Source organism: Schistocerca nitens, chromosome 9, assembly GCF_023898315.1.
Source record: "Schistocerca nitens isolate TAMUIC-IGC-003100 chromosome 9, iqSchNite1.1, whole genome shotgun sequence".
Taxonomy (NCBI): Eukaryota; Metazoa; Arthropoda; class Insecta; order Orthoptera; family Acrididae; genus Schistocerca; species Schistocerca nitens.
Window position 1 is genome coordinate 56140075 of NC_064622.1, and position 18231 is coordinate 56158305.

Consider the following 18231-nt stretch of genomic DNA (forward strand, 5'->3'; position numbering starts at 1 on the left):
GCTGAACGAGGACTCTGTACCAGCACCCAGCCCCAGCCGCCGAGCAGCACAAACACACAACTTCAAGGTATCGACATGCATGATACCCACTACTAACAAAGCCTATCCTTGCACAACCTATCGCAGGCAGCAAGACAACCGCTACTGCTCTTACCACCCGACCTAACTATCGCAGAGGTTTTTTTCCCCTTGGCTCTTGCCTTGGCACTTTTTTTCCTCTGCCCTTAAAACCGCTACCCTTCGTCAGATTTCGACCAATCTATCTCCAGATGAGCGCGTATTAATGGTTAATCTTAACCAGACGTACGCAGACATCGCAGTACCCACATCCTGCGACAGCTCACTCTAGTGAAAACTAACCCTTATGCAGAGATGGCAGTAGACCTTTTGTGTTGGCCATCAAGCCGGTGTGGGCGTGGAGGGGCTCCACCTCTTATAAAAAAAAATGGCCAGAGGTCAGTCGTTGGTCAGTCGTTTTGGAGGGTGGGTGGCGAGCGAGCCCCACTTGAGGGTGGCCCATGTCGTCATTTGAGAATTTTTTTTCGAGCCGATTTATTTCGACAAAGAGTAATGTTTAATAGTGCAAGTGTCCAAGAATATATTTGGTGAACTGGAAGTGCTACGATTATTTGTGTGAGTACGAATTACGAGGGATACATCGGCATAAGTGAACATGTGACGATCTGTGATTTCGCGCCAAAACTGCTAGAACAAAGAGGACAATGGGACTTGTGGTTCTGTTCGAATTGATTGAGTAATTTTCGTTTATAGCAGCCTACATTACTGCTATTGGGGGCTCGGAGTCAAATTATTATTAAAGTAAAACTGTAAACCGTCTCCCCAGTGCTGATTTGATTGTGTGAAAGAAAAGGACAACGCCAATAAATAGTGGTTGAACTGTGTCGTGAAAAACTGATTTTGCTATAAGAATCGCCTGATTTTCGTTCGCTAGCATAAACTGTACTCATGTCTGAGTGAATAATTGATTCAAAAACTATAACTATTGCGCGGGTGTGGAACAGTGTACTAATGCACCAAGTGTGGAACTCATCCCCTGAGACTTTCGTGAGAGCCAAAATTTGCAATAACACTTTTTAACCAACATTTGTATATGCACATTCATGTGAACTCTCTTCAACCGCACTTTTTTATTTACCGCCCCGTCGCACCGTTCTACCTGTCACAGAAAAATGCAATTCTTATCATTTCCAGACCCGCCGATGGTCTGTACATGTACGAAATCGTATTCAAACATTTCTCCTCGATACTTGATTTTTTTTTTTTTTTTACCATGCACTTCGTGTCGTAGGCCACTAAAATTCTTAGATGCATTAACGCACTTAATCTGACTACTTCTCTTTCATGAAACGTCTGATGTTATGCAGGCGACATTTTTGTGTGAGTCATCACTTTTAGGTATGAGAGTGCTTGACCATAAGCTCCTCCTTGTAAAACACAGAGCTACTATAAATGATTCATTCGCTTTCAGAGTTCTATATTTTCCAAAATATTACATGTACAAATATGATTGAAACATGGAAAGAACCGTAAACTCTCCGAGTTTGCGTTGTGTCCACCTGTTGGCGTTACGAGTTCAGTGCTTTGACAAAATGGTGACAGAGCAAGGAAAGGGAACCTTTGGCCACCAAGCTGGTATTCAGCGACGAAGCACCCCCTCCATTTATATGGAAAGGTTTATCGACACAATATGAGAGTGTGTGGCTCTGAAAATCCTCAGAAATTGTGGAACACGACCGAGGTTCGCGAAGACTAACGTTTCTGTGCAGTGTCACAGACGAAGCTGTATGGGCTGTTCTTCTTCTGTGACAAGTCTCTGATGTGCACCTCTTACCGTGATACGTTTTAGTTGTGTTTGTTTCCACAACTGACTGCTGTTTCTGAGGATTCCATCTTCCAACAAGACAGGACACCCCCTCATTGGAGCATCGATGTTCGTCACTAGTTAAACAACCTAATTACACATCGCCGGATTGGGTGTAGTGATGAGGATGATGTGGCTTTGTTCCCTTGCCCCACCCCCTCTGACCCCCCTCTACTTAGTCTGGGTACAAAATGACGATTAAAGACCGAGTTGCTGTGATGCAAACGGGCAGGATCTTGCTACAGTACATGTGGAACGAACGTTAGACTACCACGCGAACGTGTGTCTTGTGGTCAGAGGGGCACTCACAGAAAATTTGTACAGTGCAAACGCAAATTCGGTGAGTTTATGGTTCTATTTGTGCATCAATCATATTTTTACAAGTAATACACTCATGCTCATAAATTAAGGATAACTGCAGAATGTGGTGCCACACAACATGGCACTACACAAAACTGGCGCCAATAGCATAAGCACATTGGGAACACACACGACAAACATCTGTAAGTCCACGGTATTGGTGATAAGTTGAGAAAACCGTCCAGAAACACATGTGCTACAAAAAGCCACTGTTTCCTGCGCATGTAACCCGAAATCAGTATGGGATATGATCACCATGCAAAAATGGTTCAAATGGCTCTGAGCACTATGGGACGCAACTGCTGTGGTTATCAGTCCCCTAGAACTTAGAACTACTTAAACCTAACTAACCTAAGGACATCACACACATCCATGCCCGAGGCAGGATTCGAACCTGCGACCGTAGCAGTCGCACGGTTCCGGACTGCGCGCCTAGAACCGCGAGACCACCGCGGCCGGCGTCACCATGCACACGTACACAGGCCGCACAACGGGTTGGCATACTCTTGACCAGGTGGTCGAGCAGCTGCTGGGGTATAGCCTCCCATTCTTGCACCAGTGCCTGTCGGAGCTCCTGAAGTGTCCTAGGGGTTTGAATACCTGCAGCGATACGTCGACCGAGAGCATCCCAGACGAGCTCGATGGGGTTTAGGTCTGGAGAACAGGCAGGCCGCTCCATTCGCCTGATATCTTCTGTTTCAAGGTACTCCTCCACGATGGCAGCTCGGTGGGGCCGTGCGTTATCATCCATCAGGAGGAAGGTGGGACCCACTGCACCCCTGAAAAGGCGGTGCAAAACGACGTCTCAATACACCTGACCTGTTACAGTTCCTCTGTCAAAGACATGCAGGGGTGTACGTGCAACAATCATAATCCCACCTCACCATCAAACCACTACTTCCATACAGGCCCCTTTCAAGGACATTAATGGGTTGGTATCTGGTTCCTGGTTCACGCCAGAGGAAAATCCGGCGAGAATCACTGTTCAGACTTCACCTGGACTCGTCCGTGAACATAACCTGCGACCACTGTTCGAATGACCATGTACTGTGTTCTTGACACCAGGCTTTACGGGCTCTCCCGTGACCAGGGGTCTGTGGAATGCACCTTGCAGGTCTCCGGGCGAATAAACCATGTCTGTTCAGTCGTCTGTAGACTGTGCGTCTGGAAACAACTGTTCCAGTGGCTGCGGTAAGGTCCCGAGCAACGCTACCTGCAGTACTCCGTGGCCGTCTGAGGGCACCGATGTGAGACATCGGTCTTCTTGTGGTGTTTTACGCTGTGGACGTCCCGTACTGTAGCGTCTGGACACGTTTCCTGTATGCTGGAATCGTTGCCATAATCTTGAGATCACACTGTGTGGCACACAGAGGGCCCGTGCTACGACCTGCTGTGTTTGACCAGCCTCCAGTCGCCCTAGTGTTCTACCCGTCGTAACGTCATCAATATGTGTTCTTTGAGCCATTTTCAACACACTGTCACCATTAGCACATCTGAAAACGTCTGCACACTTACTCGCTGCACCAACACGCCTCTGCGTATGTGGACTGCTGCCAGCGCCACCGTGCGACGACCGCAGGTCAAATGCACCGCATGGTCATACCCCGAGATGATTTAAACCCGCAAACCGACCACGAGAGCGTTGTTTCACCACGTATCAGCATTATCCTTAATTTATAAGCATGAGTGTACTTTGGAAAGTATAGAGCTTAGAGAATGAACGAATCATATATAGTTGCCCTTTGTTGAGTAACTGAACATCAGCAACCATCCGCGAAGCACTTGGCTCTTGACTGTGGCCGCAGAAACTCTTGTGGTAAAAAATGCGTCGGTACTCACCCGTCACTTCCTCAAAGGTGCCAGCTGTTCCTCCGTAAATGTCGGGGAGCATATCCTTACTGAAATGTTTCAGCAGCGTTTCCAGCTTCGAGTGAATCACAACCTGAAAATCATGTCCATCAACATAGAGACATTCAGTACGCTAAACATCGATATATAAAAACTGTGGAGATGAATTTGTCCAGTTAGGACGCACTGAACGTAAAAAAAGATAGGAGTTGAGAAAAAACTATCTGAACATACAAACAAAGTTTTTGAAACTTTTCAGCGTATGGAAAAGTGTAAATTTGACTGGTACAGTGCTGTATCCAGACGCTCTGCTCCACTTTAGGAAAAACCACGAAATATGAAAATAGCCGAACGGCTTGAAATTAGTGACACCTATAACTTGATTGAAGTTTTTTATATAATAAAACAGTCTCAACTGAACAAAGATATTTATTTATTTAGTGCTGACCAGTTTCGGTCACTGTTATGGTCACCATCAGACATCCACTCTGTGAAGAGAGTAACATGAATATACTTAGACGAATCTAAACTACAGGCACAAAAAGAAACACGGTACATAAAAAAATACTTAAAACAAAACAATAGCTATGGATGTCTGCTGAAGGTGGCGATATACAGATGCCACTCTAGGAGGAATATGACTACTGCGACCAGAACAGTGGTCTACACCGGTTATTAGTAAATAAATAATCATCTTTATGCGATTGGGACCGTTTCATTAAATAAAAAATGTTAACATAAACACTGATTATCCAAATGAAAAAAAAATGTTTCAAAAAAATTTTACTTGATGAAAGTACTGTGGTCGAACCTCGGGACGTCAGGGGGCTGAAGAGAATGTCAACAAGAAAGTGCTGAGTGCATGTGAGACATGGGAAGCGCAGACCTTAAGTCAAACACTAATCAGCTCATTGCTAGTGAGGGTAATGTTGGTAGGTGAGGCGGTAGCACTAGTTGGCACACCTATGTCCTGTTGTGCATGTAGTACAGCTCTCTTTTCATGAGCGTGTAAATATACCACATCCAACAACACCAAGTTCAATGGAAACCAGGCAACCATTCATTGAACACGCTGATTTTAACACATACATTTTTCTGCATAGTGATCAACAATACAATTATAAGTTCGACCGGCTGGAAAATATACCCCAAAAGCACTAAAATACAATAACCACCAGCAGACCGTAGTTGCAAGTAAAAATATAAGTGGTGCTGCAAAATTCAATTAAAATACAAGAGCAGCAATAGATCACAAAGTAAGAAACCTTCTTGACAAAGAAATTAGGAAGTAAAAGTTGAGATCTTAATATGCAACAAAGGATAAAAAAAACTTAAAATCCACGAATAATAAAGTGCAAAGCACTAAATCCGTAGTTTCAAAGGCAGTCAGAGTAAGACAGTAGTTATGATGGCCGGAGTAGAGCACGTAGACAAAACAAATATATTCTTTCACGTTGTTGTTGTTGTGGTCTTCAGTCCTGAGACTGGTTTGATGCAGCTCTCCATGCTACTCTATCCTGTGCAAGCTTCTTCATCTCCCAGTACCTACTGCAACCTACATCCTTCTGAATCTGCTTAGTGTATTCATCTCTTGGTCTCCCCCTACGATTTTTACCCTCCACGCTGCCATCCAATACTAAATTGGTGATCCCTTGATGCCTCAGAACGTGTCCTACCAACCGATCCCTTCTTCTGGTCAAGTTGTGCCACAAACTCCTCTTCTCCCCAATCCTATTCAGTACCTCCTCATTAGTTATGTGATCTACCCACCTAATCTTCAGCATTCTTCTGTAGCACCACATTTCTAAAGCTTCTATTCTCTTCTTGTCCAAACTATTTACCGTCCATGTTTCACTTCCATACATGGCTACACTCCATACAAATACTTTCAGAAATGACTTCCTGACACTTAAATCTATACTCGATGTTAACAAATTTCTCTTCTTCAGAAACGCTTTCCTTGCCATTGCCAGTCTACATTTTATATCCTCTCTACTTCGACCATCATCAGTTATTTTGCTCCCCAAATAGCAAAACTCCTTTACTACTTTAAGTGTCTCATTTCCTAATCTAATACCCTCAACATCAGCCGACTTAATTCGACTACATTCCATTATCCTCGTTTTGCTTTTGTTGATGTTCATCTTACATCCTCCCTTCAAGACACCATCCATTCCGTTCAACTGCTCTTCCAAGTCCTTTGCTGTCTCTTTCACGTTATTACAGTAATATTCAGGAAATTGATAAACACCCACTGAAGCAAGTTCAAAATAAAATTAAGGAACAGTTAAAGCAAACACCTTTTTTGGTGACAGAAACTGAAAATAAGTATCTTTTATGCATGAACCCAAGGTACCACATTTAAGATCACACCCTGAAACGCAAATAATGAAATCTAACGAAACCAGCAAAAAAAAAAAAAAAAAAAAAAAAAAATTGGATAAAATACTGATGAAAATTATACAAATGAAGAAACATAATACTAGCTGCGGAACTAAAAGTCACAAATTCCCTCAAGATGCTAAGCTTTTATCGCTGGACATTACCAGCATTTACTCAAACATACCTATACAAGAAGCTGTAGCAGAAATCAAAAATAACATTTTGAAACATAAGGAACTTGCATACACATATACTATTACTGAATTCGTGGAAATCCTGCAGATAATCCTTAGATTACAACTATTTTTCATTTAATGTCAGCATTTATACGCAGCCAGATGACCTAGCAATGCGACCGTGTGCATCTGCTACCACAGCTGGCGTACATGTAAGTCATTTGGGACAAGAATTGTTTAACAGCCAAAAGAAAATTGTGTTCCATTGGAGATGTATAGATGACAGACTACTGCTAGTAAATGAGATGACAGATATACAGGGTGGTCCATTGATAGTGACCGGGCCAAATATCTCACGAAATAAGCATCAAACGAAAAAACTACAATGAACGAAACTCGTCTAGCTTCAAGGGGGAAACCAGAAGGCGCTATAGTTGGCCCGCTAGATGGCGCTGCCATAGGTCAAAAGGATGTCAACAGCGTGTTTTTAAACAGGAAGCCCCATTTTTTATTACATATTCGTGTAGTACGTAAAGAAATATGAATGTTTTAGTTGGACCACTTTTTTCGCTTTGTGATAGATGGCGCTGTAATAGTCACAAACGTACTTATAAGTACGTGGCATCTCGTAACATTCCGCCAATGCGTACGGTATTTGCTTCGTGATACATTAGCCTTGCTAAAATGGACCGTTTACCAATTGCGGAAAAGGTCGATATCGTATGGCTATTGTGATCAAAATGGCCAACGGGCGTGTGCTACGTATGCTGCTCGGTATCCTGGACGACATCATCCAAGTGTCCGGACCGTTCGCCGGATAGTTACGTTATTTAAGGAAACAGGAAGTGTTCAGCCACATGTGAAACATCAGTCACGACCTGCAACAAATGATGACGCCCAAGTAGGTGTTTTAGCTACTGTCGCGGCTAATCCACACATCATTAGCAGCAGACAAATTGCGCGAGAATCGGGAATTTCAAAAACGTCGGTGTTGAGAATGCACAACGTCGATTGCACCCGTACCATATTTCTGTGCACCCGGAATTGCATGGCGACGATTTTGACAGTCGTGTAATGTTCTGCCACTGGGCACAAGAGAAATTACGGGACGAAGACAGATTTTTTGCACGCGTTGTATTTAGCGACGAAGCGTCATTCACCAACAGCGGTAACGTAAACCGGCATAATATGGACTATTGGGCAACGGAAAATCCACGATGGCTGCCACAAGTGGAACATCAGCGACCTTGGCGGGTTAATGTATCGTGCGGCATTATGGGAGGAAGGATAATTGGCCCCCATTTTATCGATGACAATCTAAATGGTGCAATGTATGCTGATTTCCTAAGCAATGTTCTACCGATGTTACTACAAGATGTTTTACTGCATGGCAGAATGGCGATGTACTTCCAACATGATGGATGTCCGGCACATAGATCGCGTGCGGTTGAAGCGGTATTGAATAGCATATTGCATGACAGGTGGATTGGTCGTCGATGCCCGCATCTCGTGGTTGTGCGGTAGCGTTCTCGCTTCCCACGCCCGGGTTCCCGGGTTCGATTCCCGGCGGGGTCAGGGATTTTCTCTGCCTCGTGATGGCTGGGTGTTGTGTGCTGTCCTTAGGTTAGTTAGGTTTAAGTAGTTCTAAGTTCTAGGGGACTTATGACCACAGCAGTTGAGTCCCATAGTGCTCAGAGCCATTTGAACCATTTTTTGGTCGTCGATGCACCGTACTATGGCCCGCACGTTCACCGGATCTGACGTCCCCGGATTTCTTTCTGTGGGGAAAGTGATCCACCGACAACGCCTGACAACATGCGTCAGCGCATTGTCAATGCATGTGCGAACATTACGGCAGGCGGACTACTCGCGGTTGAGAGGAATTTCGTTACACGTATTGCGAAATGCATTGAGGTAGACTGACATCATTTTGGGAATTTATTGCATTAATGTGGTATTTACTGGTAATCACGCTGTGGCAGCATGCGTTCTCAGAAATGATAAGTTCACAAAGGTGCATGTATTACATTGGAACAACAGAAATAAAATGTCGAAACGTACCTACGTTATGTACTTTAATTTAATTTAATTTAAAAAAGCTACCTGTTACCAACTGTTCGTCTAAAATTGTGAGCCATGTGTTTGTGACTATTACAGCGCCATCTGTCACAAAGCGAAAAAAGTGGTCCGACTAAAACATTCATATTTCTTTACGTACTACATGAAATGTAATAAAAAATGTAATAAAAAATTACCGAACTATCAGTTTAATAAGTCACAGCTGCAAAATACTAACGCGAATTCTTTACAGACGAATGGAAAAACTGGTAGAAGCGGACCTCGGGGAAGATCAGTTTGGATTCCGTAGAAATGTTGGAACACGTGAGGCAATACTAACCTTACGACTTATCTTAGAAGAAAGATTAAGAAAAGGCAAACCTACGTTTCTAGCATTTGTAGACTTAGAGAAAGCTTTTGACAATGTTAACTGGAATACTCTCTTTCAAATTCTGAAGGTGGCAGGGGTAAAATACAGGGAGCGAAAGGCTATTTACAATTTGTACAGAAACCAGATGGCAGTTATAAGAGTCGAGGGGCATGAAAGGGAAGCAGTGGTTGGGAAAGGAGTGAGACAGGGTTGTAGCCTCTCCCCGATGTTATTCAATCTGTATATTGAGCAAGCAGTAAAGGAAACAAAAGAAAAATTCGGAGTAGGTATTAAAATTCATGGAGAAGAAGTAAAAACTTTGAGGTTCGCCGACGAGATTGTAATTCTGTCAGAGACAGCAAAGGACTTGGAAGAGCAGTTGAACGGAATGGACAGTGTCTTGAAAGGAAAGGAGGATATAAGATGAACATCAACAAAAGCAAAACGAGGATAATGGAATGTAGTCGAATTAAGTCTGGTGATGCTGAGGGAATTGGATTAGGAAATGAGACACTTAAAGTAGTAAATGAGTTTTGCTATTTAGGGAGTAAAATAACTGATGATGGTCGAAGTAGAGAGAATATAAAATGTAGACTGGCAATGGCAAGGAAATCGTTTCTGAAGAAGAGGAAGTTGTTAACATCGAGTATGGATTTAAGTGTCAGGAAGTCGTTTCTGAAAGTATTTGTATGGAGTGTAGCTATGTATGGAAGTGAAACATGGATGATAACTAGTTTGGACAAGAAGAGAATAGAAGCTTTCGAAATGTGGTGCTACAGAAGAATGCTGAAGATAAGGTGGTTAGATCACGTAACTAATGAGGAGGTATTGAATAGGATTGGGGAGAAGAGAAGTTTGTGGCACAACTTGACAAGAAGAAGGGATCGGTTGGTAGGACATGTTTTGAGGCATCAAGGGATCACAAATTTAGCATTGGAGGGTAGCGTGGAGGGTAAAAATCGTAGAGGCAGACCAAGAGATGAATACACTAAGCAGATTCAGAAGGATGTAGGTTGCAGTAGGTACTGGGAGATGAAGAAGCTTGCACAGGATAGAGTAGCATGGAGAGCTGTATCAAACCAGTCTCAGGACTGAAGACCACAACAACAACACTATTTTTTAAAAAACGCGGTTGATATCCGTTCGACCTATGGCAGCGCCGTGTAACGGGCCAACCGTAGCGCCATCTGGTTTCCCCCTTCAAGCTAGAGAAGTTTCGTTCTTTGCAGGTTTTTCGTTTGACGCTTGTTTCTACATCTACATCTACATCTATACTCCGCGAGCCACCTTACGGTGTGTGGCGGAGGGTACTTATTGTACCACTATCTGATCCCCCCTTCCCTGTTCCATTCACGAATTGTGCGTGGGAAGAACGACTGCTTGTAAGTCTACGTATTTGCTCTAATTTCTCGGATCTTTTCGTTGCGATCATTACGCGAGATATATGTGGGCGGTAGTAATATGTTGCCCATCTCTTCCCGGAATGTGCTCTCTCGTAATTTCGATAATAAACCTCTCCGTATTGCGTAACGCCTTTCTTGAAGTGTCCGCCACTGGAGCTTGTTCAGCATCTCCGTAACGCTCTCGCGCTGACTAAATGTCCCCATGACGAATCGCGCTGCTTTTCGCTGGATCATGTCTATCTCTTCTATTAATCCAACCTGGTAAGGGTCCCATACTGATGAGCAATACTCAAGAATCGGACGAACAAGCGTTTTGTAAGCTACTTCTTTCGTCGATGAGTCACATTTTCTTAGAATTCTTCCTATGAATCTCAACCTGGCGCCTGCTTTTCCCACTATTTGTTTTATGTGATCATTCCACTTCAGATCGCTCCGGATAGTAACTCCTAAGTATTTTACGGTCGTTACCGCTTCCAATGATTTACCATCTATGGCATAATCGTACTGGAATGGATTTCTGCCCCTATGTATGCGCATTATATTACATTTATCTACGTTTAGGGAAAGCTGCCAGCTGTCGCACCATTCATTAATCCTCTGCAGGTCTTCCTGGAGTACGTACGAGTCTTCTGATGTTGCTACTTTCTTGTAGACAACCGTGTCATCTGCAAATAGCCTCACGGAGCTACCGATGTTGTCAACTAAGTCATTTATGTATATTGTAAACAATAAAGGTCCCATCACGCTTCCTTGCGGTACTCCCGAAATTACCTCTACATCTGCAGATTTTGAACCGTTAAGAATGACATGTTGTGTTCTTTCTTCTAGGAAATCCTGAATCCAATCACAAACCTGGTCCGATATTCCGTAAGCTCGTATTTTTTCACTAAACGTAAGTGCGGAACCGTATCAAATGCCTTCCTGAAGTCCAGGAATACGGCATCAATCTGCTCGCCAGTGTCTACGGCACTGTGAATTTCTTGGACAAATAGGGCGAGCTGAGTTTCACATGATCTCTGTTTGCGGAATCCATGTTGGTTATGATGAAGGAGATTTGTATTATCTAAGAACGTCATAATACGAGAACATAAAACATGTTCCATTATTCTACAACAGATTGACGTAAGCGAAATACGCCTATAATTATTCGCATCTGATTTATGACCCTTCTTGAAAATGGGAACGACCTGCGCTTTCTTCCAGTCGCTAGGTACTTTACGTTCTTCCAGAGATCTACGATAAATTGCTGAATGAAAGGGGGCAAGTTCTTTAGCATAATCACTGTAGAATCTTACGGGTATCTCGTCTGGTCCGGATGCTTTTCCGCTACTAAGTGATAGCAGTTGTTTTTCAATTCCGATATCGTTTATTTCAATATTTTCCATTTTGGCGTCCGTGCGACGGCTGAAGTCAGGGACCGTGTTACGATTTTCCGCAGTGAAACAGTTTCGGAACACTGAATTCAGTATTTCTGCCTTTCTTCGGTCGTCCTCTGTTTCGGTGCCATCGTGGTCAACGAGTGACTGAATAGGGGATTTAGATCCGCTTACCGATTTTACATATGACCAAAATTTTTTAGGGTTCTTGTTTAGATTGTTTGCCAATGTTTTATGTTCGAATTCGTTGAATGCTTCTCTCATTGCTCTCTTTACGCTCTTTTTCGCTTCGTTCAGCTTTTACTTATCAGCTATGATTCGACTACTCTTAAACCTATGATGAAGCTTTCTTTGTTTCCGTAGTGCTTTTCGTACATGATTGTTATACCACGGTGGATCTTTCCCCTCGCTTTGGACCTTAGTCGGTACGAACTTATCTAAGGCGTACTGGACGATGTTTCTGAATTTTTTCCATTTTTGTTCCACACCCTCTTCCTCAGAAATGAACGTTTGATGGTGGTCACTCAGATATTCTGCGATTTGTGCCCTATCACTCTTGTTAAGCAAATATATTTTCCTTCCTTTCTTGGCATTTCTTATTACACTTGTAGTCATTGATGCAACCACTGACTTATGATCACTGATACCCTCTTCTACATTCACGGAGTCGAAAAGTTCCGGTCTATTTGTTGCTATGAGGTCTAAAACGTTAGCTTCACGAGTTGGTTCTCTAACTATCTGCTCGAAGTAATTCTCGGACAAGGCAGTCAGGATAATGTCACAAGAGTCTCTGTCCCTGGCTCCAGTTCTGATTGTGTGACTATCCCATTCTATACCTGGTAGATTGAAGTCTCCCCCTATTACAATAGTATGATCACGAAACTTCTTCACGACGTTCTGCAGGTTCTCTCTGAGGCGCTCAACTACTACGGTTGCTGATGCAGGTGGTCTATAGAAGCATCCGACTATCATATCTGACCCACCTTTGATACTTAACTTAACCCAGATTATTTCACATTCGCATTCGCTAATAACTTCACTGGATATTATTGAATTCTTTACTGCTATAAATACTCCTCCACCATTGGCGTTTATCCTATCCTTGCGGTATATATTCCATTCTGTGTCTAGGATTTCGTTACTGTTCACTTCCGGTTTTAACCAACTTTCCGTTCCTAATACTATATGCGCACTATTTCCTCCAATAAGCGATACTAATTCAGGAACCTTGCCCTGGATACTCCTGCAGTTTACCAATATTACGTTAACTTTTCCTGTTTTTGGTCTCTGAGGACGGACGTTCTTTATCAACGATGCTGATGTTCTCTCAGGTAAGCCGTCAGGTATTTTATCGTTTCGCCCAAGGGGGGGTCCCTCTAACCTAAAAAATCCCCGTGTGCACGCCACACATACTCTGCTACCCTAGTAGCTGCTTCCGGTGTGTAGTGCACGCCTGACCCGTCTAGGGGGGCCCTACAGTTCTCCACCCAATAACGGAGGTCGATGAATTTGCAACCATTATAGTCGCAGAGTCGTCTGAGCCTCTGGTTTAGACCCTCCACACGGCTCCAAACCAGAGGACCGCGATCGACTCTGGGCACTATGCTGCAGATATTAAGCTCAGCTTGCACTCCGCGTGCGATGCTGGTTGTCTTCACCAAATCAGCCAGCCGCCGGAAGGAACCAAGGATGGCCTCAGAACCCAAGCGGCAGGCGTCATTCGTTCCGACATGTGCTACTATCTGCAGCCGGTCACACCCAGTGCGTTCAATAGCTGCCGGAAGGGCCTCCTCCACATTACGGACGAGACCCCCCGGCAAGCACACCGAGTGCACACTGGCATTCTTCCCCGACCTACCCGCTATTTTCCTGAGGGGCTCCATAACCCGCCTAACGTTGGAGCTCATTATAACTAATAGGCCCGCCCTCTGTGACTGTCGGGACCTTGCCGGAGAATCGGCCACTGGCCCAACAGGCGAGGCATCCTGTGGTGGCTCGGAAACGATGTCATCACCACTAGGAAGCACCCCGTACCTGTTGGAAAGGGGTAAGGCAGCTGCCACGCGGCCAGATCCCACCTTCGTGAGATGTTTGGCCCGGTCACGATCAATGGACCACCCTGCATAGTGGACATGCCACACTACTTCAACACGGTACACCAGACAATTACATGCACAGTGCAACAACAACTGCACAGAAGTATCAGTTACGTAGACCTAAATATGACAAACCACCGCAATGCGCGCTGAAAATGTATAGGAAAAATGCAGTGTCGTACACCACAGTCCAATGCAACTTCATGTCGTTCAAACATTCGTAAACAAGCAGCATATGCACTGAGGTGACAAAAGTCCTATGATAACGATAGGCACATGTGCACATGGCGGTGGTACCACGTACACGAGGTATAATAGGGCAGTGCACTGGCGGAGCTGTCATTTTTCACTCAGGTGATTCATTTGTAAAGGTTTCCGATATGATTATGGCCGGACGACGGGTATTAAGGAATTTTGAACGCGGAATAGTAGATGGAGCTAGATACAGAGAACATTCCATTTCGTAAATCGTTAGGGAATTGAACAGTCCGAGATCCACATCGTTAAGAGTGTATCGAGAACACCAAATTTCAGGCGTTACCTCTCAGCACGGACAACACAGTGGCCGACGGCCTTCACGTAACGACTGATATCAGCGGCGTTTGGGTAGAGTTGTCGTTGCTAACAGACAAATGGTTCAAATGGCTCTGAGCACTACGGGACTCAACTGCTGAGGTCATTACTACCCTAGAACTTAGAACTAGTTAAACCTAACTAACCTAAGGACATCACACACATCCATGCCCGAGGCAGGATTCGAACCTGCGACCGTAGCGGTCTCGCGGTTCCAGACTGCAGCGCCAGAACCGCGCGGCCACTTCGGCCGGCCTAACAGACAAGTAACACTTGGTGACATAATCGCAGAAATCAATGTGGGACGTAGGACGAACGTATCTGTTAGAATAGTGTGGCTAAAGTTTTCCTCAGTGGGCTATGGCAGCAGACGACCGACGTGAGTACCTTTCCTTACAGTACGACATCGCCTGCAGCGCCTCTCCTGGGCCATTAAGGGGCTCCGGAACGCCCTATACTTGCAATGTTAAAATAACGCTTATACATTACATCTTTCCTCACAAAGTATTTGAGGTAGGAAGTTGAACTTTTTACAGATTATTTATTGGAATATGGGCTACAACTTAACACAGGGATTTTACAAAATTTTAGTTCAGTTATTAAAGATGATTTTTTTTCAATTGTAATGAAAATTCACAATATTTTTTTGCAATTTTTTATTTATATATTCAAAAATATACAGTTTTTTGGAAAAAGGCTGTGTTAAATTATGCAGAAGGTACTGTGTAACATTTACTGAAAGTTTGAAACAAATATGTTTGGAAGATCCTTAGAAAACATGTAATTAGTATGAGAAAATAAAAGTTTTGGGAATCGAGCGACAAAGATTGGATTAACTTTTTAGTGCATTCCAGGTCCATAGGATGCAAACTCCTCCTCCAGCTTCCTCTTGTTCCTCCTCCTGTTTACTCTTGCTTGTATTTCTAGACTCTTTACAGCCCTGTCTGCAGCCCGAAGGCTTTCCTTGTCTAAAGCAAGCATCGCTCGTACCATGTTAGAACCTATCTTCATTCCCATATTTCTAAATACCTTGCACCTTACAATGTTGCCATCATTGAAAGTCGCAACAGCATCATACACACCAAAGTGAAGTGTTTCTATTCCAACAAATACAGTCTTGGGGATTCTCGACCATATAACACTACTTACACTTTCATTGGGGTTTTGAGTTTTTCCGTGAATACACTTTTTCAATAGTTCAGGTGCTGCTAAGTCTCTGAAAATAGGTTTTATCACCTCCATTATTGCATGAGGCAGACTATGCTTATGAGTGTACACTTCACCAGTTAGCAATCCTTTGTTATATTTACACCAACTGTCTTCTTCTTTGGGACACAAGCTATGTTGGGGATTTTCATCGTCTTTATTGTTTACAGTAATAACACATACCTTTGGCTTTCCAACATTTCTCCTTTTGTTAAAAGCCTTCAGAGGATTTCTAATAACTTTACTTTTACTCATTATTATACTTCAACAAAACAGAGACTCAAGAAACAGAATTAATTACGAATATTTTCGAGATAACGACAGAGTAAATAAACATGAAACAATCGACAATCACACCAGCGATATATATTGAACCATCACAGGTTAGCCACAACACATACTTTATCTCACATCACTAAAATGTACCTGATGAACACGGACGTTAATAATAACACCATTTGACAGCAGTTTAACAGCGCCACAGTGGGTCACGCCCATGTAGAACACATTTCAAAAAAAATTTAAAAATAGTTGTAGTCTTCGGAATTGAATAAATTATATATCTATAAAAAGGTAATAGTTTGCAGATTCAGAAAACGCAAAAAAGTAAAAATTCAACTTTTCATGATTTTGAGCCTTTCCGGAGCCCCTTAATGTAGCCATTCATGGACTTCACGTTCCCACACAAGATTGGAATCTTTATGGATGACAATGCTCCATGTCACCAAGCCACAATCGTTCGCTATTGGTTTGAAGGACGTTCGAGTGCCGGCCGCGGTGGTCTAGCGGTTCTAGGCGCTCAGTCCGGAGCCGAGCGACCGCTACGGTCGCAGGTTCGAATCCTGCCTCGGGCATGGATGTGTGTGATGTCCTTAGGTTAGTTAGGTTTAAGTAGTTCTCAGTTCTAGGGGACTGATGACCACAGGTGTTGAGTCCCATAGTGCTCAGAGCCATTTGAACCATTTGACGTTCGAGTGAATGATTTCTCCACCCAGGTCGCCCGACGTGAATACCGTGGAACACTTATGGGACATAATCGAGAAGTCAGTTCGTGCACAAAATCCCGCACCGGCTACACTTTCGCAATTATGGACGGCTGTAGAGGTAGCATTGCTGATTATTTCTGCAGAGGACTTTCGAAGGCTATCTGAGTCCATGTTGAGTCAAGTTGCTGCAGTGCGCTAGGCAAAAGGAGGACCGACACGATATTGGGAGATATAGCATGATTTTCGTCACTTCAGTGTAGGGTAATGCTGCGCAGGGAAATTAAAATATCGTTGAAACGTGCAACAGGAAATAAGAGTAGCGAAACAGATTGCAGTTGCTAATGGCTTCACTGCTTCCATCGTTGACTCAGTACTACGCAAAATAAAGATACATACACAAACGACGCCAAAGAATATAAGGATAAAAACGAATGCATATCTGGCATCACATACATTGGTACAATAGCATGAAAGACTACAAATATGTTAAAAAACACTCAATAAAAAACTCAATTTTCTAAATCTAACAAACTGCAAGAGAAACTAATATAAAAACAAACTGTAATCGTGACCCGTATTGAGATTCTGGAATACATAAAATAACGTCCCAAAACTGCTACATTTTCTACCTAGGACAAACAGGCAGAGACTTCTACGACAAGTGTACATAGCACTGTAAACTTTACACATACAATATCAGCAATAGCCACACGGAGACATATTTTTTTAAAAAAAACTGGAAAGTGAATCAGTGATTTTCTTTAGATGCCTAAACAAAAATAGTGATACACAGAAATAAGTAACAAATAACGATTCCGATTATTAAGATGAACATCTGTACGAAATTATAGTGTATCGCAGACTGTGGGCGACCCATAGCGTTCTCTTTGTTGACTTTATGTAAAAATATCTTTGTAACTGTTTCTTTTAGTACGTTTGCTGCTGGTGTGTACCATCCACTGAAAATTGTGTGTGATGTTTAATATGTGTGAGTTTCTGCACAAGTGGACCACAAGAAACGCTTAACTAGAAATCTCTCCGAATCCGCAATGAAAGTCGAAAGATCGATCATGTATTAAAAATTTTGCGTGGTTTTTTTTCGTACAGATAACAGAACAATGCAGCACCTCAAACATCGAAACCATCACTAATAAATTGCATAACACACGGTAAACACACTTGAAAATGGCAATTATTTCCCGAAACATGCTATGCAAAATGTAAATAAAAGGAAATAATGAGTGGTAGAAGAAAAACTCATAAACAAATCCTTCTTTATTTTCGAAGATTGTGTGTTCTGTTTGGATAATATTCAGTTATCCCTGCAAATCTCACTTTTAAATCTGTCCATCCACGTGCAGCTTTCCAAGGATAGCGGGAATTCAATTTTTGGTCTTTCCACTTACTACTAATCACAACTCGTCATCCATGACACTGGACCATAGATTTGATTTGGTACAGCCTTCACTTTGTAAAATTTCATTCGTTCGTGTTTATTCCTAGATGTTCTTCGGA

At 43.0% G+C, this 18231-nt stretch overlaps 1 protein-coding gene across 1 annotated transcript in view; it reads right to left on the reverse strand.

Annotated features, from left to right (window-relative positions):
- The window catches only part of LOC126203478 (retinol-binding protein pinta-like), a 134075-nt gene that overhangs the window by 17127 nt on the left and 98717 nt on the right, over positions 1-18231 (reverse strand). The window contains exon 6 of the mRNA XM_049937801.1: positions 4082-4184. Within this exon, the coding sequence (XP_049793758.1) occupies positions 4082-4184 (103 nt within the window). The remainder of the gene's footprint in view (positions 1-4081; positions 4185-18231) is intronic.